Source organism: Symphalangus syndactylus, chromosome 10 (genome assembly GCF_028878055.3).
Source record: "Symphalangus syndactylus isolate Jambi chromosome 10, NHGRI_mSymSyn1-v2.1_pri, whole genome shotgun sequence".
NCBI classification, from domain to species: Eukaryota; Metazoa; Chordata; class Mammalia; order Primates; family Hylobatidae; genus Symphalangus; species Symphalangus syndactylus.
In genome coordinates, this window is record NC_072432.2 from 53,381,408 (window position 1) to 53,404,138 (window position 22,731).

General features: G+C 39.9%; 1 protein-coding gene across 11 annotated transcripts in view; it reads left to right on the top strand.

The window, feature by feature from the left end:
* Positions 1–22,731, top strand: part of WDFY3 (WD repeat and FYVE domain containing 3) — a 303,634-nt gene that overhangs the window by 269,552 nt on the left and 11,351 nt on the right. For all 11 annotated transcript variants that reach the window (XM_055297102.2, XM_055297104.2, XM_063611171.1 and 8 more), the window contains 9 exons: positions 1,152–1,305; positions 6,959–7,050; positions 7,591–7,803; positions 10,722–10,869; positions 11,945–12,099; positions 13,064–13,222; positions 15,450–15,629; positions 19,531–19,713; positions 21,176–21,272. In XM_055297102.2, the coding sequence (XP_055153077.2) occupies positions 1,152–1,305; positions 6,959–7,050; positions 7,591–7,803; positions 10,722–10,869; positions 11,945–12,099; positions 13,064–13,222; positions 15,450–15,629; positions 19,531–19,713; positions 21,176–21,272 (1,381 nt within the window). The remainder of the gene's footprint in view (positions 1–1,151; positions 1,306–6,958; positions 7,051–7,590; positions 7,804–10,721; positions 10,870–11,944; positions 12,100–13,063; positions 13,223–15,449; positions 15,630–19,530; positions 19,714–21,175; positions 21,273–22,731) is intronic.

The window sequence follows — 22,731 nt, forward strand, 5'->3', positions numbered from 1 at the left end:
AATCTTTAATAAATACTTACTGTGTGCCAGGCACTGTTCCAGGTACTTGGGAAGACTTCAGTTAATAAAGAGAAAAGCCTTACCTGTGCAGTTTATGTATTTCAGTTGAAGGAGACAGCCAAACATCAAAAATAAGAAAATTGTAAGGTGTTTTAGAATGTGATAAAAGCTATCAGAAAGATATAGGTCCGGAAAGGGGGATGGGAAGTGGGGAGAACAGGAGGTTGGGCAAGGTGGGATGCAGTTTTAAGTAGAGTAGTCAGAGTAGGTCTCCTGTGAAAAAAAGTCTAAAGGAGGTAAGGGTGTTGCTTCTGCAGACATCTGGAGATATGTGTTCCAGGCAGAGGGAAGAGCTTGTGCAAGGGCTCTAAGGCAGTCTTATACCTGACATGTTCGAGGAGCAGCCCGGGGGCCAGTGTGTCCAGAATAGAGTAAGTAAGGAGGAAAGTTAGTTGTAGGGGAAGAGGTCAACAAGGAAACAGGCTAGATTGTATGGCAGACGTTAGCAGCCATGGCATGGACTTTGGCATTTTCCCATAGTGAGCATCATAAGACAGGTACACCATGTTAATTTAAAACACAGCAACATAGGGGGTTTGACTGAAGAAGATGGGTAGTGTACCTATGAGGCTGCGTAGTCAAAAATATCCCTTTTCTATTTTAATTTGCTTTATCAGTCTGTAACTGATCACCTTTTCTAATTCTCCATTTAATTCTCATTAGTATGAGAACTTGCATATCATGTTAATTTATAAAATTAGCCAAACATAATTTGAATGTTTCCAACTGTAGATGATTTACATTAGAATATTTTCCTGTGATGGCATCATCAAACTATGGAAGAACTCATATTTCTTACAGCCTTGTCGTCTCTTTAAAATCTACTATTTTTTGGATGACTTTTTAAAATCTTTACATTTGGATTTCAGTTTGATTATAAAACAAATGCAGAGAGAACCGTCTGTAAGGATTACCCCAAAGAGAATTAGATGTTTTATGTTTATTAAAAATTTGTGTGTATTTAATGTAGGATAATGGGAAATTGAAACGTCACCAACTATAGTTGGAGTTTTCAAGCTCTTGAACTTGACAGAAGCTGTAAGGTGGGAACGGTTCTCTAATAGAGAGGTGTCTTCTCATTCTGCCCACAGGGTGGCCACTTTGACCTGGCTGACCGGATGTTTCACAGTGTGCGCGAGGCCTGGTATTCAGCGTCAAAGCACAACATGGCAGATGTAAAAGAACTTATCCCAGAGTTCTTTTATTTACCAGAATTCCTGTTCAATTCCAACAACTTTGATCTAGGTACGTAGAGCTATGGCACTATCTTAGGAATGTTAGCCAGGAAAAGTCCAACAGAAATAAGTCACTTCTCTGAAGATTGTCTGCAGCACACATTAACAAGAAAAAAATTCGTTATAGTTTCTTGCAGTCATTTGCTGTAATTGGGTGTGGTTACATGTGATTTTTGTGGTTACAAAAATTAGCCGGACATGGTGGTGGGCACCTGTAATCCCAGCTACTCAGGAGGCTGAGGCAGGAAAATTGCTTGAACCTGGGAGGTGGAGGTTGCAGTGAGCCGAGATCGTGAACTGCATTCCAGCCTGGGCAACAGAGCAAGACTCCATCTCTAAATAAATAAATATTGAGACAGATTACTCCCAACATTTAGAATTTTGTTGTTTTGATGAAAACAAAGGTGAAGTGAAAATTTATTTGAAAAGTATTACTATTGAAACCCATTAATAGCTAAGAGTGGTATATCCAAATTTTCCACGTATTGTTTTAATCTCGTTTATTGCCTAATACATTCTTGGTTTATATGCTAATGTGTTTTAAAATTAGAACTTCAGAATAACTTTAAGTTAATCCCTTTTCTTTATCCTGTAAGGGCTCTATTTTCTAGAAAAACAGGACCAAATCAGCATTTATAAAAACAAGAAAAACTCGAACAGTGCTGTTTTTATATTATCTGGCTGTTAGAGGAAGTGGATTTGACTTTGGTTACAGTTTCTTGGAACACAGTTTGCTGATCTATGCTTTTGAGTATTCTTTCAAAGCATATCAAAATTTCATTGTTTCCATGTTAGAATATTCCTGCCAGATATTTGTTGTTTTATATTTTTTTCATTCCTTGTATTTTCCACTGTTTTATAAGAGTTAGCACATAAATTATAACTGTACTACCTCCAAATTTTCATGAACAGAAAATACAGGGGAAGTGTTTGTATCCTATACATATGAAAGATATTTCTATTTGAAGTTTTCTAAAGATAATTTTTATGTATTTAATTGTCCGTCAGCAATTCTGCCTTTGTGAAATGGGATCTAATAGGAAAGATAACAAGGCTGTCTCCAGAGCCCCAGGAAAAGTCTGAAATTGATTTTCATTACCTCTAATTATGCCTAGAGCTCACCCTTGAGAAGCTAAAGACACAACTTTAGGACTTAGAATTAGAGAAAGTGATGGGTTTTCCCAAAAGAATAGAATAGTCAACAAGAACAATCAACAAATACCTGCTATAGCCTTTGACTGTGAATGCACATTAGCATTTTCTTTTATTGGGACAGAGTCTTTCTCTGTTGCCCAAGCTGGAGTGCAGTGGCATGATCTCTGTTCATCACAACCTCCGCCTTACAGGTTCAAGCAATTCTCGTGCCTCAGCCTCCCAAGTAGCTGGGATTACATGCGCCACCACACCTGGCTAATTCTTTTTCATATTTTTAGTAGAGACAGGGTTTCCCCATGTTGCCCAGGCTGGTCTGGAACCCCTGACCTCAAGTGATCTGCCCACCTCAGCCTCCCAAAGTGCAGTGGTTACAGGCGTGAGCCACCACGCACAGCCACATTAGTGTTTTCTTATGTTCACTTATAATTCAACTTTGGAGAATGTTGCCTTCTTCCCCAGGGATACCACTGTCCAAGAGACAAATATGGAGAGGTGCAGAAAGAAAGAGATAGCTCATGATCTTCCAGAAACATCTGTCAGTTATGATAATCCATGTTGCAAAGGTGTTCCAGACCGACCACTTACAAACCCAACTAACCAATCTACTTTTAAAATAAGTAAATAAAAAAGGAGGATGTATCTTTGTCATGTTCACCCTCATAACAAATTATCTTCCCTCCTTGAAATAGCATACTTTAAAACACAGTGGTTGGGCCGGGCATGGTGGCTCACACCTGTAATCCCAGCACTTTGGGAGGCCAAGGCAGGTGGATCACTTGAGCTCAGGTGTTCAAGACCAACCTGGGCAACATGGCAAAACCTCATCTGTACAAAAAATACAAAAATTAGCTGGGCGTGGTGATGTGCACCTGTAGTCCCAGCTACTCAGGAGGCTGAGGTGGAAGGATCACTTTACCCCAGGAGGTTGAGGCTGCAGTGAGCGTGTTCGTGCCACTGCACTCCAACCTGGGTGATAAAGTGACACCCTGTCTCCAAAACAAAACAAGACAAAATGCTGTTTGTATATTAAAACCTAAAATCCTACGACTCTTATAAAAAAACATAGGGGTAAATCTTCATGATCTTGAATTTGGCAGTGTATTCTTAAATATGGTATCAAAAGTACAAGCAACAACAACAAAAGATAAATTGGATTTAATCAAAATTAGAAGTTTCTGCATCCAAGAATGTTACCAAGAAAATGAAAAGATGCCTATAGAATGGAAGAAAATATTTGCAAATAATATATCTAATAAAGATCTAGTATCCAGAATATAAACAACTCTTATAACTCAACAACAAAAAGACAAACAACCCAATTGGAAAATGGGCAAAGGGCTTGAATAGACAATTTCCCAAATAAGTTATACAAATGGCCAGTAAACTCATGAAAAGATGCTGAACATCATTAATCATTGGCGGAATGCAAATCAAAACCACAATGAGATACCACTTCATATTTACAAGGATGACCATAATGGGGTGGGGAGAACTGAAAAATAACAAGGGCTGGCAAAGGTATAGAAAAATTAGAACCCTCACACATTGCTGGTGGGAGCATAAAATGGTTCAGCCACTGTGGGAAGTAGTTTGGCAGTTCCTCAAAAAGTTAAACAGAATTACCATATGACCCAGCAGTTCCATTCCTTGGTATATAGAATTGAAAACGCAACTCAAGTAAGTATGTGTGTGAGCATGTTCATAGTAGCATTATTCACAATAACCGAATGGCAGAAACAGCCCAGATGTCTATCAAGTGATGAGTGGATAAACCAGTTGTACCATATACATACAATGAAATATTATTCGTCCATGAAAGTGAATGAGGCACTAATAAATACTACAATGTGATTGAACCTCAAAAACATTATGCAAAGTGAAAGAAGCCAGACAAAAACAGTCACATATTGTACATTTCCATTTATAGGAAATACTCAGAATAGGTAAGTCCACAGAGAAAGGACACAGATTGGTGTTCTGGGGCTGGGGTGAAAGTACTATGGGCAGCTACTGATTAACAGGTACAAGATTACTTTGGGGGTGATAAAAATGCTTTGGGACTAGATAGAAATCGTGGTTGCATAACATTGTGTCTGAACTAAATGCCACTGAATTGTGCCCTTTAAATGGCTAACTTGATGTGAATTTCACCCCAAAAAAAAAAAAAAAAACAGTTTGCCTCTTCACACAGAAAAGATAGTAAATGGTGTACAAGAAAACACACTTGGGGCTGGTCGCAGTGGCTCACGCCTGTAATCCAAGGACTTTGGGAAGCTGAGGTGGGCAGATTGCTTGAGGCCAAGAGTTCAAGACCAGCCTGGCTAACATGGTGAAAACTCATGTCTACTAAAAATACAAAAATTAGCTGGGCGTCGTGGTGTGTGCCTGTAATCTCAGCTCCTCAGAAGGCTGAGGCACAAGACTCACCCGGAAGGCAGAGGTTGCAGTGAGCCAAGATCATGCCACTGCACTCCAGCCTGGGCAACAGAGTAAGACTCTGTCTCAAAAGAAAGAAAGAAAAAGCACTTGGATTTTTTGTTTCCCCTTGCTGTGAGATAAGTAATATTCACCCTGGGGTCTTCTTGTCCATACATCCTTGGATACACATGGAGGAGAGCTTCAGAATAGCAAAATTAAGGGTGGGGCACTGGCTCTTGCCTATAATTCAAGCACTTTGGGAGGCCAAGGTAGGAGCATCACTTGAGTCCAGGAGTTCAAGATTAGCCTGAGCAACAGAGCAAAACCTCGTCCCTTCAAAATAAAATAATTAGGCAGGCATGGTGGCACATGCCTGTACGTGGGAGGCTGAGGTGGGAGGATCTCTTGAGGCCAGGAGCTCAAGGCTGAAGTGAGCCATGATTATACCACTGCACTCCAGCCTGGACAGCAGAGCAAGACCCTGTCTAAAAAAGAAAAAATATATATATGTATATATATATGTATACATATATATATATATAGAATATATATACATATATATATATAGAATTAGACAAAGGCTTTCCTACAGACTGTTACCTTTATATGTCATTTTAAAATTGCATATAGTGTTCATAAAATAAAATTCTATCAAATAAGTATTCAAGGATTATAGCAAAATTTTGAAAATTAATTTCTATCTCAAGTAGCCTTTTTACCTGCTTATTATTACCAAAAAATTAGGCCTAGTGGGCATTTCAGGGGGATTCAACACAGAGCGTGTAGTATGTGTGGTTGAGGAGGAAGGGTTGTAATAACTTGATTTATTTGTGTCTTAAATCATATGGTAACCTTTCCAACCAAGTCAAGACATTCCTTTAAACAATATTTTACCACTCACTTAATATCACCTTGTAAATAAACCATCAACTATTTGTACCACTCACTTAATATTTGTACCACTCACTTAACATTTGTACCACTCACTTAATATCACATTGTAAATAAACCATCAACTAGCAATGATAAAGGCAAGATTGTATCTAAGGGAAATATTTTATTCGCTTTCACTTGGAATTGGCTTTGTGTTCTGAAATTTGAACAACTGCATTTCTGTATGAAAATTTCCAATACAAGTATTTATCTAACCAACTGCTATTAAACTAGTGAGTCAACATTGTTATTTGTAGAGTCGTTTTTACAATGATAATCTGATTTGTATCGATAAAAACTCTGTAAGCTAAAGTGACTTTTTTGGTATATTTCAAAAAAAGAAGAAAAACACCCTTTTCGCTTAGATGCAGCCAAATTTAATATATTTTGATGTGGATAGATTTCATAGTGAATGGTTTCTTTTATATTTTAGAAATTATCTTGGCTATCACTTAAAATAAGTTTATATGGAATAAATATTATTTATGTGCTTTATCACAACATGTTATTTTTTGTTTTTGACAGGTAGCCCTATACTTTTTCCAAATATTTTTTCTGTTAAATGATGCCATAACAGCAAAAAGTTATGTCATTTCAGATTTTGCTTTTTAAATGAGAATGCTTACTGCAAAATACATGCCAGTTCTACAGAGCTCTTTTGAGAACCTAAGAGTCAGTGATATGAGAAACCTCTTGTATTACAGATATCTACAGGAGACTGTGTCCAGGAGATTCAAGACAGTAACCCTGCAAAATGTTTTGCTGAAAAGGAGTCCTGCAGTCAATTAAATTTCAGACATTTTGTGTTTGATATCCCTCTTAGAGAAGGGCAGTGCATGTTAGCATATTAAACCTCTGAGGAGTCCTGCCCTCAAGACTGCAGAAAGAAGCATGTTTCACTTTGTATAACTCAGCATTTCCTGAAGACATTGGCAGTGAGGGCCTCAGTTTTGCTGACTTAGTAACTCTTTCTGCTGGAGTGATCTGAGGAGCAGTCTTGAGGGATGTTAGAGTTGATAATCTCTGAAGTCCTTTCTGGTGTACAATTTTAGCATTCTGGTAATGAATCTAACCTACCATTTCTCTGTCAGATTAATATAAAGTTACCATTTATCCCATTCTTTCTTTTTTTTATTTTAATGTATCCAATTGCATAGGCTGTAAACAAAATGGCACCAAGCTTGGAGATGTTATCCTTCCACCCTGGGCAAAAGGGGACCCACGAGAATTCATCAGAGTCCATCGTGAGGTAATGGAAGTACACTTTACAACTGAAGTTGAATTTCATTTGGTCATTGAACATAATACAAAGACAGGGCCTCTAGCAGAGTATCACCTGTTTGTTACTAATACAGCCAGGCCCCTTTATCTACAGGGGACACATCCCAAGAATGCCAGTGGATGCTTGAAACCAGGAATAGTACCAAACTCTATATAACTATGTATTTTCCTATACATATATAGCTCTGATAAAGGTTAATTTATATATTAGGCATAGTAAGAGATTAAGAATAATAATAAAATAGAACAATCATAACAACCTACTAAGAGCTATGTGAATGTGATCTCTGTCTCTCACTCTCATAAATATAATAATATTTTCAAACCATGGTTTACTGCAGGTAACTGAAACCTCAGAAAGTGAAACCACAAATAAGAGGGGACTACTATGTTGTTTTTATGATTTTTAGTTATTTTAGTTCCTATTAATCACTTAACCAAGGTTTTTCTAGTCTCTGAGCAAGTAATAGAAGTCAGCCAGTGACTAAACCTGTGTTTGAAATTCCAGGCTTTGGAGTGTGATTACGTGAGTGCCCATCTACATGAGTGGATTGACTTAATCTTCGGTTATAAACAGCAAGGCCCTGCTGCAGTAGAAGCTGTAAATGTCTTCCATCATCTTTTTTATGAGGGTCAAGTGGATATCTACAACATCAATGACCCACTAAAGGAGACAGCCACAATTGGGTTCATTAACAACTTCGGTCAGATCCCTAAACAGGTATGGATGTTCTTTTCTTATCATTGATATACTCTGTTTCATTTTGTAACATTTCTCTAGATTGTAGATGACCACAAAATAATTAAGTTTAGATTAACTTAATAAAGAGCCATAAATATCACCTAGTATTTCAATAGATTCGTAGATTGTTGCTTTTTTCTCACTCTCACAGTCCAGATAAATAAAAATTTTTGTTTAAAGAGAATTATCCCTTACAGACTAATGCAGGGTGTGCTTTCTTAAACCTCCATAAGACGTAACAGGAGGGGCCTTACAGGCCACATACACAGAGACAAGGTTTTGTCTGGAGGCCAGTGGGAAACCAGTGCTGATTTTAGGCAGAGAAATGACATGGTCATATTTAAACTTTAGAAGTTCATTCTGGCCTCAGTCAGAATAAACTACTGTATGTGTGCCTCTCTCTCTCTCTCTCTCTCTCTTTCTCTCTCTTTCTCTCTCTCTCTGTGTGTGTATGTCTGACACACACACACACACACACACACACACACTGGGGACCCAAATGGGGAGCGGAAGACCACTAAGAAAGCTATTGTAGTAGTTCAGGGAACAGATATGATGGATTGGGTTAGATTGTTAACATAGGCATAGTAAGTGCTGTGCTGTGAGAGCACGTGCCATAGGAATGCCTAGGACATGCAATAGCTGCTCTCACCACCTTCTGGAACTTGGAGAGGAAGACCAAGATCTAAGCCTCTCAGCACCCAGATACTGTAGGCCTGTTTCATGTTCAGCGATGAGCAAACCTCCATGAAGAGACCTCATCCCTTCTCTCATCCCCATTGTCCGAGGTGTGGCAGGAGGGCTGGGTGCACCAGGAGTAACTGCAGCACTTTTCCACAGTGTGGAGAAGGCACACTTTGACGAGCTGGTCAGACCACCCACCTTTACTAAGTACCAGTGGCTCATACTTTGGTCCTGGCTACCTTCTCTGTTCCTGCTTTAGATGTCTCTACGGACTCCCTTTTTGTAGGTTAACTTGAGGTTTCCAGGGTTGACACTTGAGAACACACAAAACAATGGCTCATCTCTTTATATAGAAAAGCCAAGATAGATAGCAGGACATGCTGTAACTGTACCATTCACAATGCAGACTGATCCCCTAGCAATCTGATCCCCTAATAAAAGAAACATGTTTACTTTTATTTTTATTTATTTTTATTTTATAGAGATAGAGTCTGACTATGTTGCCCAGGCTGGTCTCGAACTCCTGTACTCAAACAGTCCTCACACCTCAGCTACCAAAGTGCTGGGATTACAGGCATGAGCTATGGCGCCTGGCCATGTTTACTTTTAAAGCAAAATGCTTGCTGATAAACTGTTCACAGTTGAAGAATATTAGCTATACCTTTATTTAGTTAACTTTTTTCTTTTTCCTGAGAGTTACAAGGGCTGGAGCCACCTTTCATACCCTAGGGGAAATACATATTCTGAACATAAAAATCAAGACACTTGCACTGTTGTAGGATTTTTGTGCTACTTTGAAGTAGAAGAGGCCAGAAGTCTGGGAAGTATCGTTTGGATGCCAACATATTTCTGGGACATACATTGAGTAATAGAGGGTACTTTCAAGTTAAGCCATCCTCAAAAATGTAGGTTTTATGGTCATCATCTCCATACATCATTATATACCCGCAGCCTGGTGCAGTGCTCTGTCCTTAGGTCCTCACATAAAAGTGCTTCAGTAAGTGCACATTCATGAATGTGCTTTAAAACTGTGTATCTTTATAGAAGCCTGATCTTACAGTCCTTTATGTAGATAAAATAGGAATAAAACATTTAAAGGTTTGAGAGTCTGGAATGTGTATCTTCCTCTTCATAAGAATTTTTTCTGTTGTTTTCTCTTGGAAACTGCAAATATCTAATTTACAAAGTGTGATGGTGTTGTATTCATCTTAAATCTCATTTCATTTAAAGTTTTTCAGATCTCCTCCTCAAATACTAGTTTTCCAACAGAAACTACTCTATGCCTGTCTGAAAGATTTACAATAATTGAAAAATAGTAATGTTAAATGTACTTTTTTTTTTTTTTTTTTCGAGACGGAGTCTCGCTTTGTTGCCCCAGGCTGGAGTGAAGTGGCACAATCTCGGCTCACTGCAACCTCCGCCTCCTGGGTTCAAGCCATTCTCCTGCCTCAGCCTCCCAAGTAGCTGGAACTACAGGCGTGTACCACCACGCCCAGCTAATTTTTGTATTTTTAGTAGAGACGGGTTTTGCCATATTGGCCAGGCTGGTCTCGAATTCCTGACCTCATGATCCGCCTGCCTCGGTCTCCCAAAGTGCTGGGATTACAGGCATGAGCCACCTCACCCAGCCGTTAATATTTTTAATCCTGTAGAAATACTGAATGACGATGTAGCACATTTTTATTTTCTTTTTTCCCTTTACAACATAGCAAAGCACAAAGATGATGATAATATTCACACTTTCAGCAAATCAGTAGCACCTTTTTAGGACACCAAAATGATGTTTCTAAATCACATAAAGGCCACATTGAAACCAGAAATAATCCAACTAGATAGAATGTCTGCCTGCCTTCAATGGCACAGAATGGTATTAGGCTACTAAGAGTTAACTTTTGAATGTCATTGGAAAATAATTGTCAATCAACTGTAGATTAACTTTCTTTGAGAAAGTTATTGTGAATTCAGCTTAGCATAGAACAAGACAATAGCCCATGCTTTAGTATCATAGTCCTGTCCCTGCTTATTCAGGTGTGAGTTCTCTGGCCACCTTCATAGCCTCTTTGAATCTCTTTCCTCAGGTGTAAAATGAGGATAATATAGTACTTAATGGTTCTCATGAACCTTAATTGAAATACGAACACAATGCCTGGCATATAAAAGGGCTTGTAAGTGTTATCTTTCATTATAAAGTGAGTCATCTCCTTTCATACCAGTTATTTAAAAAACCTCATCCACCAAAGCGAGTGAGAAGTCGACTCAATGGAGACAATGCAGGCATCTCTGTCCTACCAGGATCTACAAGTGACAAGATCTTTTTTCATCATCTAGACAACTTGAGGCCTTCTCTAGCACCTGTAAAAGGTAAAATAATGAGAAATAAACTTTTGATTTATGATTTAATGGGATTATTTAATAATCCCAGTTTAACAATAACAGATTTGCTTTTGACAATAGCATACTTTGTTTAATAAGTGCCATACATTTTGTGTTAAATTACTAAATACCTACTAGTATTTATATTTTCTCTTTTTGCTTTTGTTTCTCTGTTTTCTTTTTTTGGCTTGTTGGACTTCGTATCAAAGAACCAAACAGCCTTCTCTCTCCTCTTTAAGAAAATCTTGTAAATTCAACTTTATAGATAAAAAAAAATTTGTCTTCATAATTTCATTCTCATTTAAATATATTCTGCCTATCCGATATATTAGTAAAAGAACATATTTTTAGTATACCAATGAAAAGACATCTGTCTTTTATCTAATGGTATAATGGGATATCTAAAAATATTTTTTCAAATAGGTTTTTTCCCCTTAGAATGAAAAAAAAAAAAAGTTCTGCAAAATCTTGAAGTTGTCGCTTAAAAATATCCAAGAATTGGAACAAAGTCTGGTTAACTTGTGTGCCATTCTATGCCATTTGGCCTCATTACACAGACTCTGCTCTGTGCCAGCGTCAGTCACTGCTGGTGATTCTTCTGGAATAAGTAATGTGGTCATCAGAGTGCTGGTGTGGAGCAAGGAGTCCGTTCCTCTAGGGAGTGACATGACCTTCCTTGAGGAAGTCTAAGGGCTGGCTATAACTTGGGAGGTACTAAAGACATAGGTTTGTTGATAATCTGTGTCCCTATGACATTCTAGGGAGCATCCCAGATTACTCTCTACAACCCTAGGGAGGCAGACCTGAATGGTAGTAACCAAACCAGAGAGTGCCCAGAAATAGGAAAGCTGGAGGAAAGTCCTGCAGAGGACCTGTTAGGTTCAACATTCCACCCAACAGGTCTTGTAGGAGATTCAAAAGCCCGGCTCTGTTTCTGAGATCATTTTGTCTCAATGTAGGTGTCAGGATGCTTGATTTATATGAATATTTGAAATTATCATGCTCTGTGAGATAATGACGTTTTTCCTGTTCCTGTCCTAATACCATGATTTCTTTTTTCTAGAACTCAAAGAACCTGTGGGACAAATCGTATGTACAGATAAAGGTATTCTTGCGGTGGAACAGAATAAGGTTCTTATCCCACCAACCTGGAATAAAACTTTTGCTTGGGGCTATGCAGACCTCAGTTGCAGACTGGGAACCTATGAGTCAGACAAGGTTTGCATTATTTCCTGCCTACTCATTTAATATTGCTCTTTTGTGGTCTGGCTATCCTATATGACTAATAGGGTTGGGGAGAACCCAGTCCAAGGGCTTGTCAGCTGTTCCTCCAAACCCCAAAAGAAAAGTGAGCTTTCCTATTTGGGGAAAGGAGAGCTTCACTGAGTGAGAGCAGGAAAAAGGAGCTCATAGAGATGTCATGTTCCCTGCAGAACAAGCCTCTCTTTCAAAGTTGTGTAATAGGGGCTAGCAGTTTCCTTCTCACTCAAAGAATTCCTCCGAGAGATCCTAGCCAGCAAGGTGCTCAGCATTTCTGTCAACCAGAGTAGCCTCCTTTTGATGAGTCACCATTTGGCCCACTTTTCATTTTAGTGCTCCAAACAAGCTGGCAGAAAACCTGTTGCTCCATCCCACAAGAAGCAACAGCAACTGTTTTGGGTCCCATAAGTACCTCTTGGAGAGATGATCCGTAGTGATCCTTTAGTGCCCTGTGTTTGCACTCCAACAGTCCCCTCCCAAATGCAAGACGAAAAGAATCTGCATAGTCTGTTATGTTGCTTTGTAACATGATTCCATTTTGTTGATGTTCTCCTTAGCGGCAGTCATGATCTCTTTTCACATTCTGTCTACAGCAAATGCATCCTTTTGCCACATTGTCCCCTGCACCTTCCATAGGTCACACAATTTGAGCATCACTTTCCCAATCTGGAGAAATCAGAGACCCCCAGTATGAGCAAAGTCCTTTTTGGTTATGACTTTCAGCAGCAACAATAGTTTGGAGGCGGTAGGGGTAGTTCAGGGTAGAGATTCCGTGGATATGCTTCTGAACTAAAGCTAGCTCAGAGCATGAGCCGCTGTTTGCTGGTGAGGTGCCTGCACCTTCACTCAGCTCTGCTCCTTGAGTTTCAGAAGTTTGTAGTACTTAACGGCATGTGTGTCTCACATCCATTTTACTTTACAGGCCGTGACTGTTTATGAATGCTTGTCTGAGTGGGGCCAGATTCTCTGTGCAATCTGCCCCAACCCCAAGCTGGTCATCACGGGTGGAACAAGCACGGTTGTGTGTGTGTGGGAGATGGGCACCTCCAAAGAAAAGGCCAAGACCGTCACCCTCAAACAGGTAAGAGAGAACATAGAAAATGCTAAGAGGGACATAGTCCATCTCCTGTGCCTACACCCTGTAGGAAGTAAAAAGCTTCCTTAATTCTGAGGTACTTCAGATATAATGGACAAAACCAAAGTGATGTTCTGTTGCTAGAAATACTTTTTTGAAAAAAAAAAGGAAATCAGAATAGGCTGTTTCTAACAATGATCTAAGCCAGTCCCTTTGTTAAAATCTGAAGAAAGTTATCTTTAGGTAACATATATTTCAGTGTATTTAAGTAATATAAACGCAAAAGTCTAAATTGAATTATGTTTGCTATTGACTCATATTAATTTCCTTCCAGGGTGATTTCCATTTATCTGCCACTAAATTCTTTATTCTTTGTTTTTCTCTTTTCTCATTTGTCATATACTTAAGGATATGCCAAACTCATGAATATATTCAGTAGAGCCCTTGATGATTTAATTAACAAGTATTTCTGATTGCATGTTGCATACATGACTCTTATTAATATTTACTCAAAGCAAGAGTCCTTTTATAATTAAGCCATTTCTTAATATTTGATCTGTGAGAGAACTTACCATAAGGTATTTTTTAAATAAGGAGCATATATCTAAGTATTTTTAATGATATAAATTTGAAAAATAGTGTTACAATACTACTTATCAATTATTGAGCACCTCTATTTCAGGGGACTGTGTTGAGTATTCTACAAATACAAAACTCTAGTCCACGCAATTCTACAAGGTAGTTATTAGCCCCATTTTACCCCTGAAAAACACACAGGTTAGAGTGGTCAAGACACAAGTCTAAAGTCACACGTAGCAGTAAAGCTATAATTTAAATTAAGTTCTGTCTGACTTCAAAGCTGTTATAAAGCCAAACTCAAACAGTGGTGTCATAAATACCTATAGAAAAGAAATTGAACCCCTGTTCAGTATAAAACTGAATCATCGGTATAGGCCAGAAACTTCACAGAGTTGCTGGGTCCTGAGGCAAGCCATATAAAGAGGGAGAAAGTCTTGAAGTGAACAGATTACAAGGTTAATAGTACATTTTGCTGATCTAAATTCTGCTTAAAAATATTTTCCATTTAGAAAATGCACTTTGAAAGTAATGTGCCAGGAAAAAGGACTTCCTACTTAAAATAGTTTCCTGGGGTTTGCTAAGCATGCAATAAAGATGTCTATATGACCAAAATTTTAAGCCAACTCATTTTTTTATATTATGCACACACACACATATATATTTCATGTGTATACACAGATAGTTTTCTCTCTCAAAAGTATTAAAAAATTGTTCAACCTTCAATCTATAAAAAATACCTACTCTACATGATAGAAAAATCTCTCCTCTAAGTTTACACTGATTTACACCCAAGGCTTTCCCCAAATGTACAATAGGAGGCAACCTCTTACATCCTAGTGTGGAAGGCGGCAGATGAAGCCAACTCATTATTAAGCGGATATATTTTTCTGCCAGGGCAGATGGCCCATTCTGAGTACTTAGGAACTACTAACCGTAATCTAAATCTTTTTCTTCAGAATATTTACTTATTTTCACATCCTGCCATTTCCCTGGGTCCTTTTTCTCTTCATATTCCAGCAAAAGAGGGAAGTTCTTATTCTAGTTTAAAGAAAGAATTCCTCTCAGGCACAAATACTCAGATATCTCCCATTGGCAGCAGGACTTCAGCATGTTGACGCCTCAGGACTACATTCTCCCTTTGTCTATTGTAGACCACGTGCTACAACCATGTGGTTCTCACAGTTTATGCATTTAAAAAAAAAAATTCATTCAATTGTAATTCCTTAGAATGGTCTGAACAGGAGTTTGTGGCATAAAAGAATAGATATAGAGTTGAAATTCTGTATTTTTGGTGCCCATAATCAGTACATCTCTACATAAAAATGGTATAAAGAAACCCAAGCTGGGTTGTGGTTGTCATTCCCTCTTCCTTCTAAGATCCTGGCCCAACTCCAGAAAAGAAGTAATGTGAAAACAGAGAGAAGAGCCTCCAGAGTGCTCCAGGCTTCTCTCTACCCCCGTGGGCTGAGGCAAGGGCAGTCAGCAGGAGGAGAAAGGAGGTCTGCCTTCCAGACTCTCCAGACACCACTGCTCGAGTCACCTACTACCCAGCATGCGTGCCACTGCTTCCTGATGCATCCAGGAGCTTCTGGAGTCACTGTGGAACACTGTCACTGAGACCAACCTGATTTTGTTTGTTTGTTCTCATTCATAGGCCTTACTGGGCCACACTGATACCGTGACCTGTGCCACAGCATCATTAGCCTATCATATAATTGTCAGTGGATCCCGTGATCGAACCTGTATCATTTGGGATTTGAACAAACTGTCATTTCTAACCCAGCTTCGAGGGCATCGAGCTCCAGTTTCTGCTCTTTGTATCAATGAATTAACAGTAAGTAGTAAATTGCCCACTTCATTTATGTTTAGGTAAACAAGTAGTCTTGGCCAAACTCAATTAAAAATGGTGGGGCTCAGGGGAACATGTCTGAGTTGCAGCTGCTCGGGAGGCTAAGGCAGGAGGATTACTTGAGCCCAGGACTTCTGGGAGGTAGGCACTATACCCATCAGGTGTCTGCACTAAGGTCAGCACCGATACGGTGACCTCCTGTAAGTCAGAGACCACCAAGTTGCCTAAGGAGGAGTGAACCAACTCAGGTTGGAAATGGAGCAGATCAAAATTCCCATGCTGATCAGTGGTGGGCTGTGCCTGTGATAGCCATTGCACTCCAGCCTGGGAAACAGCAAAACACTGTCTCTTAAAAAAAAATAAATTTTTCTCCTAAAAAATGACTCATTGTTTTTGAAGTTGATAGATACTCATTTTATAAAAGTTACTACCTTTTCTTTGATTTAGTATTGTTTGAAAAGCAAATAGATGTTAAAGTTTGTAATCCAGAGAGCAGTTTTGTCTTAAAATTCATTCACTGCTGCATACAGTAGAGAGAACAAAATTTGATTAAAATAAAACAAAGCTTTCTAGAATATGTTTTTTTAAAAAACAAGAAATTTGTAGGATTTGTTAAGAATGTTAGAAATTGGCCGGGCGTGGTGGCTCATGCCTATAATCCCAGCACTTTGGGAGGTCAGTGCAGGTAGATCATTTGAGGTCAGGAGTTCCAGACCAGCCTGGCCAACATGGTGAAACTCCGTCTCTACTAAAAATAAAAAAATTAGCCGGGCTGGTGGTGGGTGCCTTTAATCCCAGCTATTTGGGAGGATGAGGCAGGAGAATCGCTTGAACCCAGGAGGTGGAGATGGCAGTGAGCCGAGATCGCTCTACTGCACTCCAGCCTGGACAATAGAGTGAGACTCAGCCTCAAAAAAAAGAAGAAGAAGAATGTTAGAAATGTGTTGAAAATTTTAATAAAATATAGTCAGAGTATGGAAAGTAAAAAGGGTGACATTTGGGTCCCCAAACAAGAGAAAAATTCTTAGATAGCTATTTTCGAAACAGATCCAAAAGTTATCAAAAGATGCTATCTCTTTTCAGAAATAGTTCATATACAAATAAATGAAAGAAGTCAAATAAAATAAATGCCCTCATCTAGGATCCCTCTACACATACCAAGCCCACCTGAAGCAGACAAGAGGGGATTCATTGCTAAGATGGTCTTGAAACGGGAAGCTTGAGGGCAGGTTTACAGAGACTAAGGCCTCACAAGCTTATCGCATTAGTAAGTAGATGATGTGTGTCTGCATGTAGGTAATGCCCCATATACAAATCAGTCTTGGGAGTCAACAGGAACCCACCCAAGCCTCATCGCTTCTTAGCTATACATGTCCATCGCCACCTTACCCTCACCCCTACCACAGGGCCATCCTTCATGACACAGAACAGTTCTAGCCATGTCATTGAGTGACATTCACACCATCACCTACACAGACAGCTTTCCTCTTGAAGGATGCTGCATCTTTGATTTCTACCAGAAGTTACTCAGTATTAACCCTTTTAGTCAACTATCTTGTAGTCACTTATTAAAAAAGGAAAAAGAAAGGAATTCACTTACAGTTGTCAATCACTTAGAGTGTCTTATTAATAATGGCAGATGTACTCAGGTTGAGAATGAGTGAGGGACATGCAAGAGTAGAAGAGTCAAATTTGTTTTTGTTTTTGAGACGGGGTCTCGCTCTTCCGCCCAGGCTGGACTGCAGTGGCGCTATCTCGGCTCACTGCAAGCTCCGCCTCCCAGGTTCACGCCATTCTCCTGCCTCAGCCTCCTGAGTAGCTGGGACTACAGGCGCCCGCCACCGCACCCGGCTAATTTTTTTGTATTTTTAGTAGAGACGGGGTTTCACCATGTTAGCCAAGATGGTCTTGATCTCCTGACCTCATGATCCGCCCGCCTCAGCCTCTAAATTTGTTTTTTCTGTCTGAAAGGTTTAAAGGGGTTTTCAGAACAACACCTTAGGTTGGTCCTGCAAACATTTGAACCAAAAGAGCTTTACAAAAATGTGGGTGCTGTAGAACTGCTCTTATGCAGCAGTGTTGAGTCAGATGCTTAATCCATTATTTGGAGCACTTTGTTTTGGGGTTGTTCTAAACTTAAATACTGATAATTTTATTATAGCCAGTTGTTATTTGAGCCAGTGCACACTAGTGGATTGCAATATTTGCTGCAAATACTACAAAAGTAGTCTTTTCTTTTTAAGATGCTTTTGTAATATCTTAATAACTCATGAAAAGATTTCTATTTCTGTTGTGTTTCTCCAACCAATATCAAGCCTGCTTTACTTCAGTTTATACTTCAGGCCAAAGCTACTTTGCCTTTAATTCTTCTTATGTCTCTGCCCTCATAACGACAGGATTTACTCTAATAAACTCTAATTAAGGCCTCAGAGTAACTGAAGAAGGTCTTGCCCAGTGCAGAATGGAGCAATTTTCTCTTGCAGAGACTAAAGCCACTAAATAAAACTCAACTGCTGACACTCATAGTCAGAGATGGTTCAGTAACTGATACAGAAGTAGACACAGCAATGCTTTGCTAAGTATTGTTTTGGTTTGGGTTTTGGTTTATCTCTTGCCATTTTGGAAGCAGAAGAGCTGGGGGAGGTGGGAGGAGCAAGGAGGAGCAGTAGCAAGACCAGCACAGACGGTGCAGCACAGACTGTGGATGGAACAGGCCCAGTCCTCCTCCTCACCCTACCCCAGCCTCCTCCACTTTACCTTCTTATGTGTTGATGCTGCTTTGCAGCTTCTAGTTCTCCTCTGTTTTTGCTGACCATCTTCAGACTTATGTAGGTTCTTATGTATCTCCTGAGGGTACTGAACTTTACCAGGTCTTTTCTAAAGGTAATACCCAGCATTGTGACAAACAGACTATCTTAGGAATGAGAGAGGCAGCACAGTATGGTATATAAGCTTTGGGGCTATAGAAAGCTGGCTTCAAATCTCTGATGATAAATAAGTTACTTAAGTTCTTTGCCCCTCACTTTCATCCTTTACAGCAGGGCTAGTGATAATCTCACAAGGTTGCTGTGTTAATTAGAACATCTGAAGTCTCCACCCCAGTGACTGGCACACAGGAGATGCTTCAGAAAGCATCCTCCTTTCTTTAACTATAGTGTGTTGTGTTCTCACCAGGTTAGATAGAGCCCAGCCTGGTAGAATTTAAGAAAATAGGTTGTTCTTTTCTATCTTTGGAACTCATAAAAACATAAGTTATCAGCTCAGGGAGTCTTGGTTTTTACTAAGTTTGCCAAGAAGTGACCCATTTACCAGTTTCCTTTTCTCCCCCCACATTCCCCCACCCCTATTTTGAATACAGATTTTAAAATAGGATATGACAGCATTACCAAGATTGTGCCTTTTGATTTATTGAAGAAACACAACTATATCTGGACTAAAAAATGCCTTTTCTACCCTGTGGTTTTAGTGGTTGGATTCATTTTGTAAAAGTGGAGGTGGATTCCTGCCTCTAGATGAAAGGCGTAATAGGTTTTGTTAACAATGGGAGGAAGAAGAGTAGTTCTTCATCTCCTCAGATGACAGGGAGCTTTCTTGTGTCGCCAGACCTTGCTCAGCAGTGTGCCAGGGACGTGAACCTGCCCTTGGTCTCCATCCGTGGTCCCTTTGGCCACTGCATCCACTCAACTATGAATTCTTAAAGAAGCCTCTGTTCAGTGTATTTTTTTTAAGTCAGCAAGTACTGAATTTCAGGTTGCCCAAGAAATTAGCCACTAGTCTTAGGACTGAAAGGCTTTTTGAGAACTAGGCCAGGGATTCAATTTGCTTCAGAAACCAGAAGGTAATTGGAAGGGAGCAAAGAGAATGACGTTTTTCTCTCTCTTCTCAGGGGGACATTGTGTCCTGCGCTGGCACATATATCCATGTGTGGAGCATCAATGGGAACCCTATCGTGAGTGTCAACACGTTCACAGGTAGGAGCCAGCAGATCATCTGCTGCTGCATGTCGGAGATGAACGAATGGGACACGCAGAACGTCATAGTGACAGGACACTCAGATGGAGTGGTTCGGGTAAGTGAACTGAGAGAAAAACTCATTAGGATATTTGTCATCCTAGTTTACCTGAAACTTGTAGCTAATTACAGGTTAAGAACACCTGAACAAGTTGTAATGTTTAGTGAACTCTCGCTCCAGCTCAGACAGGCCTTGGCCTCTGCATTATCAGACATGAGGAACACCGGTGTCTTGGCCTCTTTTCTCCCTATTAAGTAGATCTGGTAGTGCTACTGGCCATTTGACAGCTTGACACAATGAGGTCACTTAAACATGATTCCTATGTCACACTGGGATTGCTCAAAATGCGAACTGCAGAAGTACTGGGTTTTCAGCCTGTCAAATGGCTTTGTAGGGAAAACATAGTGAGCAGGGATAAGTCTCTTCCCTACAGAGAATCACAGTGCTGGAAAACACTTCCAAGGTCCCCAGCTAGGATCCCAGATGACTGCACCAGAAGCCTAGATGTAGTTTATCCTTTTCTTAGGTTGCTATGTGCTGGGCCTCTACAGAAAATAGAGGCAATGGAGTATTCACTTTTGTAGTCTGTTGAGGTACTTGAGTTTTTCTGTCTCAGGAGATTTTTCTTTGTGCTTGTTTTTCTTGAATTGTGCTCTTTGTAAAAGCAGAGAGCAGCTGATTACCACCCTCTTCAGTCAGAGTCACATGTTGAAAGACAGTGAGGCCATCAGTCCACTCCAATACCACACCCTGTACCTCACACGATACACATCTGTGCACACACAAAACTCACAAACACACACACACCCTGCAGTCCGCTTCCTCGACAGTGGTATTTCACACTGCTCATAAAATAGCTCCCTAGCCAGGCACCTGGGGATTCTGTTCACTGTGTGCCCTCTTGGAGATCTATAATGTGTATTAGCATATGCAAGACTCTGGGAGGTTTTTGTAGGAAACAAAAAAGTTTACTTAGTTGAACTATGTTTTTGTTTTGTTTTTGAGACGGAGTGAGTTGCTCTGTCACCCAGGCTGGAGTGTAGTGGTGCAATCTCGGCTTACTGAAACCTCTGCCTCCCAGGTTCAAGCAATTCTCCTGCCTCAGCCTCCCAAGTAGCTGGAATTAGAAGCATGCACTGCTATGCCCGGCTAATTTTTGTACTTCTAGTAGAGGCAGGATTTCACCATGTTAACCCGGCTGGTCTCAAACTCCTGACCTCAAATGATCCGCCCACCTTGGCTTCCCAAAGTGCTGGGATTATAGGCATGAGCCCCTGCACCTGGCCTGAACCATGTTTTTAAACTGATATGACTATAATCTTTTTCCCTGTACTTTGAAACAGCCGTTGTGTGCAGGCAGCCCCCTGCCACATCTTCCAAGATATGGGAAATATAACTGTATAACATGATGGAAATTAAGTTATCTGTTAACCCTGACAGTCTGTCTTCATTGAGTAATGTAAATTGGTTCCTTAATCTGTTTCTTAACTTTTTAATTTTTGTGCTTATTTAAATTTAGTTTTGGAGAATGGAATTTTTGCAAGTTCCTGAAACACCAGCTCCTGAGCCTGCTGAAGTCCTAGAAATTCAGGAAGACTGTCCAGAAGCACAAATAGGTATTTAATACTTCTAAAAATGACTCAATCGTTTTCATATTTCTTTTAAGTCACCGTGGATAAACTTATACCAAACAACATAAAGAGGAGCCCAAGGTTGGGCACTGCTTGGAGAAGCATGGTTGCTGCCTGTTGTGTGATTCCTTTGAGCAGACATGCAAGGTTTTCCCTACTTCACTGGGCAGCATTCAGTGTGGTGGTGTCTTGTGGTTAACTTCCACATTCCATACTAAATATAGCACTTACTTCCTAGAGTACCAAAGGCTTTGGCTTTCACTTCTGAAAACACACAACAGACCTAGAGGGCGTGCTGTTGTGTAAGTCAGACAAGCCCTGCTGCACCCCAGCCCCACATTTGTTCTGCCCACTATGGGGCTGGCTCAGTGTGGACGACAGATACAATCGTGTTTGTAAACAATTAACAGAGGCAGACCAGAGTCCACAGTCAGACTTGCTTACGTTAGGGCATTAATTCACACTGAAGCCTGGTTACCTATAGTCCATTATTTGTGAAGCAATTTAAAATTTTCCAGTGAAATATAGAGATAATTGATTTCTACCCAGAATAACTGAAAGCAATGCCATAACGCCAGGCTGAGATCTGCTTTGCATTGCAGTCACTGAAGAAGCCACCCCGTTTGATGTAGAACACTGGGTACAAGGAACTTCCTGGAAAGGAACAAGGTTTTAAGTTTGACCTTCAGATTGTTTCTCCATGATTGGCTTTTGTGCACTGAGAATTCGGTGTGACTTTGATGATGTGAGAGAGTTAATAAAGGAAACTTAGCAGAAGGACACAAGTCATTTCTCTACATAAGCTGAAAGTAGCTTTTACTTTCCATGCCAGAGAAGAAAAAAGAGCCCTTGGGCAGGACATTTTAATGTTGGTGTTATATTAGTACATGTAAATTTCTAATTACAGCGCCACCAAAAAGGTCATCTGGGTGTTTGGGGACATAAAAATTCAGTTTAATTCAATAAGTGTTTGGGGGTTACCTGTTATATGTCAGATATTGAATTAAGGGAACCAATGAGAAGTGGGTCATTTTCCTTTCCCTTAAAAAGCTTTTAAGTAAATAACAGTGGAAGAGGAGATGAATGAGTGAGATAGAAGGGGTCAAATTCAGGGTGGAAAGATACTTGTATGTCTTTGTTGTGGGCAGTCTGGCAGAAGTGGTAGAGAGGGAGAACAGCCCACAGGAAGGATTGGACAATGTAGAAGTGGTGAGATTTGTGGGCACTTGCTGGGGTGAAATGGAAACAAGCTAGTGGTTCACTGGAAATTAAAGCCGCTTCCAAAGCTGCTTGTTTGCAGACCTCAGAGCTCATGATCATAAGCCGTTGGGGTGAAAACTTCATTCACATTAGTCCAGTAGCCCCCTACTGAGTAGGAAGCAGGCAAATAAAGTATTTGTCCTACTAAGAAAATAACTTTAGTGGGCTCAGTATCCTCAGGAGT